An 8,043-nucleotide genomic window follows, 5' to 3' on the forward strand; every position below is an offset into this window, starting at 1 on the left:
GAAAAGAGGACTTGGCCAAAAAAAGAGACTGGCTTTTACTCTAAATGTATTAACAATTTTTGTGACATATGACACAATTATACTTACATCACAATACTGGTGTACAAAGAGTATTGTACTGTATTGCATTAGTACAGTACCAACTCTGGTTGGAAACATTTCACAATCTAGATGATCTTGTGTGCAGGGCCAGATTAAGAAATCATAGGCCCAGGCACACCATTTTCTGTAAACAAATCTGCACCAAGATGCAATCCAATGTGTGGTAAAATTTACTGTTGAAGAGAAAGGCACTTCATAATAAAGCCATAATAACATTTGCAATGTGGCATAGGCTACAGTTGAGCGGGCGTTTTTCGGATTTCTGAGTTTAAATGTATAGAGATAAAGTAGAGGGAACACTGGAACACCAATGATAGGAGTGTACAGCACAGCACTGAACAGATAAAGCTGCAGTACATACAGTGAGGCAAAGAAGTATTTAGTCAGCCACCAATTGTGCAAGTTCTTCCACTTAAAAAGATGAGGCCTGTAATTTTCATCATAGGTACACTTCAACTATGACAGACAAAATGAGAAAAAAAATCCAGAAAATCACATTGTAGGATTTTTAATGAATTTATTTGCAAAATATGGTGGAAAACAAGTATTTGGTCAATAACAAAAGTTTATCTCAATACTTTGTTATATACCCTTTGTTGGCAATGACAGAGGTCAAATGTTTTCTGTAAGTCTTCACAAGGTTTTTACACACTGTTCCTGGTATTTTGGCCCATTCCTCCATGCAGATCTCCTCTAGAGCAGTGATGTTTTGGGGCTGTTGCTGGGCAACACGGACTTTCAGCTTCATCCAAAGATTTTCTATGGGGTTGAGATCTGGAGACTGGCTAGGCCACTCCAGGACCTTGAAATGCTTCTTACGAAGCCACTCCTTCGTTGCCCGGGTGGTGGGTTTGGGATCATTGTCATGCTGAAAGACCCAGCCACGTTTCATCTTCAATGCCCTTGCTGATGGAAGGAGGTTTTCACTCAAAATCTCACGATACATGGCCCCATTCATTCATTTCCTTTACACAGGGCGGCAGGGTAGCCTAGTGGTTAGAGCGGCGGACTTGTAACCGGAAGGTTGCAAGTTCAAACCCCCGAGCTGACAAGGTACTACATAGACCATCTGTCATTCTGCCCCTGAACAGGCAGTTAACCCACTGTTCCTAGGCCGTCATTGAAATTAAGAATTTGTTCTTAACTGACTTGTCTAGTTAAATAAAGGTTAACAAAAACAATCAGTCGTCCTGGTCCCTTTGCAGAAAAACAGCCCCAAAGCATGATGTTTCCACCCCCATGCTTCTGGTGTTCTTTGGATGCAACTCAGCATTCTTTCTTTCCAAATGCAAACTAGCAAACCTCAGACGGGCCTGGACAGGTCTGTGAGAGCCAGAAATCTTGCTTGTCTGTAGGTGACCAAATACTTATTTCCCACCATAATTTGCAAATAAATTCATTTAAAATCCTACAATGTGATTTTCTGGATTTTTTTTCTTCTCATTTTATCTGTCATAGTTGAAAATTACAGGCCTCATCTTTTTAAGTGGGAGAACTTGCACAATTGGTGGCTGACTAAATACTTTTTTGCCCCACTGTACTCCATAACAGAGTACACTCTCGGCCAACAGGAAGAGGTAGGAAGAGGATGATAAAAAAATTGAACATCTAAAGATGTGACTGAAGAAAAGTGAATAGAAACAACGGACCGAAAGATTGAAGACAAAATCAGATGGAATTTTTGAAAATGAACATAAGTAAATTACACCAGTGGCTAAGGAACAGAGCTGACTAGGAGAGCTTGTCATGTTTCTCAACACAGTTCTGGTGGTTGTGACAGACCTTTGGGCTGGACTGCTTGGTAGTGCCATATTCAGACACCCTTTTCACCTCCTGTTGTCAGGCTTGGTTCTGTTTGGACCAGCGCTGAGTCTGTGGGTGTCCAAGTACAGCATCTTTGCAAACAGAAACCACTACCTCTGCAGGTGAGAAGACTGTCACGACATAGACCAACACCAAACAGTATTATGGGGATTAAACATGATATAAAATATTGGAGAGAGTAGATAAGTTACATTCTTTTTCTCTTACTGTTGCTTTGTAATAATGAATGTATTCTTTATGCTACCTGATTTCACACAGATAATATTCACCAAGTATCCATACCATCTAGTTCTGTCCCGAGCTATATAGCCATCTAACATTTACTGTAGAAGTCTGCTTTGAATTCTCTCAGGATGTTCCTGTGATCGTGCTGGGGTTGGGCCTGTGTCTTCACGGGCTCCTTCCTCTTCTCCATCTGTCGATAACCCCCTCTCTCCCTTCGCCACCTCTCACGGATAGCTGTCATGGGAGTGATGTGGTGGTGCTGTCACCATCTTCTGACTCTGCTGGAGAATGCAGCAGGTAGCGGCTACAAGCCAATGCCTGCTACACTGGATGGGGGCCTGAATCTGGGCCAGGGAACCAGTGTCCCAGGTCAGTCTTTACTCTTGCTCCATGAGGGCAAGGCCTCATGCCTGAAAGCGGGCATGCTGTTGCGAGGCTGGGAGGTCTCCGAGGACACCCTCCTCCTCCTGGCTGAGGAGACTGCCATATTGGGGCCCTACCTGGCCATAGGTCCCTCAGGAGGCCCCTCAGGAGGCCCCACCGTGCCTGCTCTTCCTGCTCTGTGTCTCCCTGCTGGGCTTGTGGCTGATCATGCCGTTCTGTCTGCTGGCTCACTTACCATAGGTTCCTCTCCCAGCTGCTGGGGTGAGCTCTAGGATATCTGGGCTGGAGGGGGCTGTAGCAGGGCTGGTATCATTTGCAACCCAGCTGATGCTGTCCTGGGTGGCCTGGAGAGGGACTACTCACCACTACTCAGAGAGCAGTGAGAGAGAGGTCCATGACGTGTGGAGGCACTGACCAAAAAATGTATGTCTTAGGATAAGAATGGTTGACACTCCACAGCAAAAAAAGGCTCTGCCTGATATTTTATAAAAACTAAGTTATGATTTTTGCTTGCGCTTTTCTGGTGCTTTATATTCAATGGGATAACTCCGAACACCAATAAGATCGAATTGGATAACAGGACGATGACGTACATTACCACAGGATGGAGTAAAGTCTCAAATTTTTCACGTTTCCTAAACAAAATATTTCAATACTTTCAAATCTCACCTTGAGGCAAAAAAAGCACAACTCACTTCATATTATGTCAGTTATCACTGCTTTATTTTGAAATCTGAATAAAAATGATTGTGTAATACAGCAGGGTTATTTTTATCATTGATGAAAATGTTTTTAAATGAACTGTCAATGTATTCAGTTACCCAACAATCATCTTAACATGTTGCACTACACGATTTGTATCATAACCAGTGAATGGTTGAGTAGGTGTATTGCCGTCTCCAGTGCACATACAACAGTCAGTTGATCATCAGTAGATGAGGGCTTTGCAGTCCCCTCTGGGCTTCTTGATCTTGTCATAGTTCTTGTTAATTATGTCCAACAGCACGGCCTGGTGAGTGGGTGACAGAAATAGCAGGGTAATTACATCACTGAAATATTTCATCATCACTTACACCATCCTTTCATGTCAAGGGCATCAAACAGTGGAAGATGTCAGGGTAGGTAAGTACAATGAAAATAGCAGGAGGCATTGTAATTATTGACTCAATCAATTTGTTAACAGGGTAAGATTTCCAATGACAACTTGAGGTCTCTTGAGGTTATACTTGTTCACACTGGTAAATGTTATTCAACTCTGGGTTGAACATTATGGGGATGCTGAGCACTTGAACTCTAATGAAGGGAAAAAAGGAATGATACATCAGGCATCTTGGCTTACATAAGTGTTGCGGATCTCCAGAACCACAATGCGCAGCTCACAGTACTGGTACTGGTCCAGCTCATGCACCAGCTGCCTGTAGTCTCCCTTGAGTTATAAGTATACGCAATATGGTTAACACACACACACCAATGAAAGTGAGCATGTGCATGCACACACACACAAAACACAGAGTTATACTAACCACATGTGGCTCTTTTGAGGCCTTGTCAACAGCATCCCCTCTCTCACTGTAGTACCTGACAACACCAAATAATAAAGGTGTGTGTTAGTCACATTAACACATTGATTACATACATAATTAGATAGTATGTAGGTATAGAGTAATTACACAACTAATTTTGGTCTAAGTCTCTTACTTTGAGATCTGTGTCTGGAATCCCTCAATCTTTGTGCGAGTGTTGGTCAACAATTCAAACACTTTTTCCTGTGGAAAAACATTCATGAAAATAGGCCTGCACAGGTAACAAACATAATATGATAATATGAATGACTATAATATATATATATAAAACAGATATGACAATATCTTAATCATCTCAGAAATTCATAACACTGACCTGCACAGCTACCCCAAAGTTGTTCCCATCTTCAATTTTGGGAATCTGAAGTTGCACCCACATTGACACCTGCCAGAGCAAGAGATTATAGAATGTATGTATTTCTATACACAGTTTCTTTACAATTACACATGCCTTCTCACCTATTTAGCAATAGAGATGTGCTAGTGAATCTTAGATGTAAAATAACAGTAACAGAGACAAAAGGCTGACTGACGGTGTTGAGTTTCTCCTTCAGTATCTGGATCTGAGGCTTGATCTCCTTCAGAAGACTTTCCACTCTCTCGTTGCAGGGGATCGGACCACAGGCAGGCCCTAGGGAAAAACACCATCAGAAAACCCAGAGTAGGACAAAGCTATCCCAATGCACTCATCTAAGATTTGATTTGTGTGTCCCCTCTAATAGTTAAAAGTTCAGACGCAGCTACTTTAAACAGAATATACAAAACATTAAGAACTCTTTCCATGACATAGACTGACTAGGTGAATACAGGTGAAAGCTATGATCCCTTATTGATGTCACTTGTTAAATTCACTTCAAATTAGTATATGAAGGGGAGGAGACAGGTTAAAGAAGGATGTTTAAGCCTCAAGACAATTGAGACATGGTTTGTCTATGTGTGACATTCAGAGGGTGAATGGGTAAGACAAAATATTTAAGTGCCTTTGAATGGGGCATGGTAGTATGTGCCAGGCGCACCGGTTTGGGTCAAGACTGCAACGCTGCTGGGTTTTTCACGCTCAACAGTTTCCTGTGTGTATCAAGAATGGTCCACTACCCAAAGGACATCCAGCCAATGACAACTGTGGGAAGCATTGGAGTCAACATGGGCCAGCATGCCTGTGGAACGCTTTCAACACCTTATAGAGTCCATGCCCTGACGAATTGAGGCTGTTCTGAGGGCATAAGGGGGGGGTGCAACTTAATATTAGAAAGGTGTTCATAATGTTTGGTATATCTCAATATCAAACCATTTCTGGGTAATAATTAAGTGCCTTACTGTGATTGTTTTACATTAAAATGGTCAAAAATAAACAAAAGTAGCTTAGCAAAAAGCAATTTCGCAAGAAAGAATTTTGCTAGGACTGTCTGGCAGTGGTCTGAAGAGGGAGGGGAAAACTAGCTGTTATTGGCAGAGAGGTTTGTAACTCTTTCTTATTGGTCTATTCCCAAATTTACCACCTGATGATATCACCAGGCAGGCCAAAACTCCATCCCACCAAAACAGGATGAAATTATTCCAACATAAGTGTGGAAATATATATAAAACACGGGTAAATCACATTTTTGACTGCATTGGGCCTTTAAAGTGTCACTCTAGTCTAATGTTCACCTCATTTAACCTGATTTACTTAATAAAATGTATATCTCAAAAGATGGTCAAGGTATGTCATGACATAGCACAAGTGGGGATATCGTTTTTCAACAGTAAAAGTACAAAAATCTCTGGAGGACGTTTTTAAGATTAGGAGATGATCCCAGATCTGTACATACAGCAATTTAACAACTAACTGTGGTGGTACATCAGTGGTATTGTGTCTTTACCTGCATCGTCATCTTCTTTATCGCTGTCCTTGTCTTTCTTTCCTTCCTTTGCTTCTTTCTGACAAAAAAAGAGGAATGGGGTAAAGGATTTGCAAGATTCATCCATTTGCATGGTTGATACTACTTTTAATGATTCCAGTGTAATCCAAGGGGTTAATCATGATATAATGCTGAATTAGTGAAATGTATGTACCTCCTCTTTCTTCTTTCTCTTTGCCTCTTCTTTAGCTGGGTCTGGCATTGGGATGTCCAGAGGTGACTTCAGCGCTGCCAGGCCATCAGTGCTAAAGGACTTCTGGGGTCCATTTCAAGGGGTATGAATGATAAACAAAGCATTGACAAACAGCTCGTATTTGCCAGCATTGCGTCAATGTATCTGGACTGAAATCGAAAGGTGTTTTTTCATGGTCAACATCTGTCCATACCTTCAATAGCATCTCCATCTCTGCAATCTTCTGAGGGAAGAATGATGTGACCAGGGTCTCTGCCTATAACGCGCAGGAAATATATCAGTTACCCACGTTGGACATAGTCATGATTACCATCTAAAATGTGCTTATTAGACTATCAAAAATAAATATGCCAGTTACCTCTTTAGTGAGCTGAGTGCAGAAGTCATCAACCTAGGAATTTGAAACCAAAGAAATACGATGTATTTATTTTTGTAAATGAAACTGTATGCAAGGCACAGCAGCAAACCCAACTCCCACTGTCTCTACTTTACACCTGACTACAATAGCCGGGGTAAGGTCACCTGATGTGGCCTCACCTGGATCTACTGTTGGTCTAATTATCAAAACGCCTTGAAGATTATCAGGGCTGGTGAATTATCTAAACACACATTATATTGGTGTGTTGGTATATTGGTCAGCCATGAATGATTCTAGGTTACATTTGGCTTCTGTTTGTTATTACACAATTTAAATTGACAACCTACCATCTTCTTGGACTCCGGGCGAATGTCTATGGAAGTCATCTTGTGTGATGGGAATATATTTATTTGATAGTCAAAAAATACCCGTTTCAATGCAATAATAGGCAATAATTAAATAGTTGAAAGAATGCGCGATTATCCTAAATGTCTAATTGTACACAACGCGGAAAACAGTCGCAGTTAGTCAGCACAAAAAGTGAAAATGAAAGCAAGTAAACACTTTTCAGTGTTCCGTACTTTCCAGTTTTGAAGCTCAAGATGCAGCATCGTGGGATTTGTAGTTTAATTGTGGGTTTAATAACCTGCAGACACTAGGCTCTCCATTTAATGAGTTTGACACCCCTGCTATAGAAAGCAATATTAATGGCGTCTTTTTGTAGGCACGAACGCTGCCATGGCTCGTTGGCAAAAAGCCTATGGGGAAATGAAACGGAGGACCACTGCGATGTTGGGGTCAACACCTTGAATGGCACTTCGGTGCTCACACATTTTAGTGTGTAACTCCCCTGAGGTCTCTCCAACACAAATTAACCAGCAATCGTGTAGATCACATTGTGAGAATTTCAATTTATGGTAATTTAGATTTTTATGGATTTGATCCAGCAACCTTTTGGTTACTGGCCCAACACTCTAACCACTAGTCTAACTGCTGTACTTTAAAGTACTACTTAAGTAATTTTTGTCGGTATATGTACTTTACTATTTATATTTTTGACAACTTTTACTTTACTACATTCCTAAAGAAAATAATGTACTTTTTACTCCATACATTGTCCCTGACAACCAAAAGTACATTTTGAATGCTTAGCAGTAAAAGAAAAGGGTGAAATGTATGCATTTATCAAGAGAACGTGTGAAATGGTGCCATCTGCTTTGCTTAATATAAGGAATTTGAAATGATTTATACTTTTACTTTTGATACTTAAGTATATTTTAGCAATTACATTAACTTTTGATACTTAAGAACAGTTGAAGTCAGAGGTTTAGCCTAAAACATTTAAACTCAGTTTTTTCACAATTCCTGACATTTAATCCTAGTACAAATTCCCTGTTTTAGGTCAGTTAGGATCACCACTTTATTTTAAGAATGTGAAATGTCAGAATAATAGTAGAGAGAATGATTTATTTC

General features: G+C 40.7%; 1 protein-coding gene and 1 pseudogene across 2 annotated transcripts; one reads left to right on the forward strand and one right to left on the reverse strand.

Annotated features, from left to right (window-relative positions):
• The first annotated feature begins 1,848 nt into the window (after window positions 1-1,848).
• Window positions 1,849-2,974, forward strand: LOC112227568 (annotated as a pseudogene).
• Window positions 2,975-3,236: 262 nt separating this feature from the next.
• LOC112227814 (proteasome activator complex subunit 1) lies at window positions 3,237-7,169 on the reverse strand. Of its 2 annotated transcripts, none has more exons than XM_024392727.2 (11): window positions 6,918-7,169; window positions 6,571-6,603; window positions 6,406-6,468; window positions 6,174-6,272; window positions 5,981-6,038; window positions 4,652-4,749; window positions 4,435-4,503; window positions 4,234-4,301; window positions 4,059-4,113; window positions 3,875-3,961; window positions 3,237-3,544 (listed from the first exon to the last, which is right to left on the reverse strand). In XM_024392727.2, the coding sequence occupies exons 1-11, from the start codon at window positions 6,954-6,956 to the stop codon at window positions 3,464-3,466; spliced, it is 750 nt and encodes a 249-aa protein (XP_024248495.1). In that variant the 5' UTR covers window positions 6,957-7,169; the 3' UTR covers window positions 3,237-3,463. The 2 variants fall into 2 exon arrangements, with proteins under 2 accessions (XP_024248495.1, XP_024248494.1); XM_024392726.2 differs by having other exon boundaries at window positions 6,174-6,275.
• Window positions 7,170-8,043: the final 874 nt, after the last annotated feature.

Source organism: Oncorhynchus tshawytscha, linkage group LG29 (genome assembly GCF_018296145.1).
Source record: "Oncorhynchus tshawytscha isolate Ot180627B linkage group LG29, Otsh_v2.0, whole genome shotgun sequence".
Classification (NCBI taxonomy): Eukaryota; Metazoa; Chordata; class Actinopteri; order Salmoniformes; family Salmonidae; genus Oncorhynchus; species Oncorhynchus tshawytscha.

Bases quoted from the DNA above. Each gene is read 5' to 3' on its own strand.
- LOC112227814 (XM_024392726.2), bottom strand. From the start codon at position 6,956: ATGACTTCCATAGACATTCGCCCGGAGTCCAAGAAGATG. The intron at 4,504-4,651 runs GTCAGTCAGCCT...TTGCTCTGGCAG, and splicing joins TGAAGGAGAAACTCAACACC to GTGTCAATGTGGGTGCAACT. The intron at 3,962-4,058 runs GTTAGTATAACT...TTATAACTCAAG, and splicing joins CCTCAAAAGAGCCACATGTG to GGAGACTACAGGCAGCTGGT.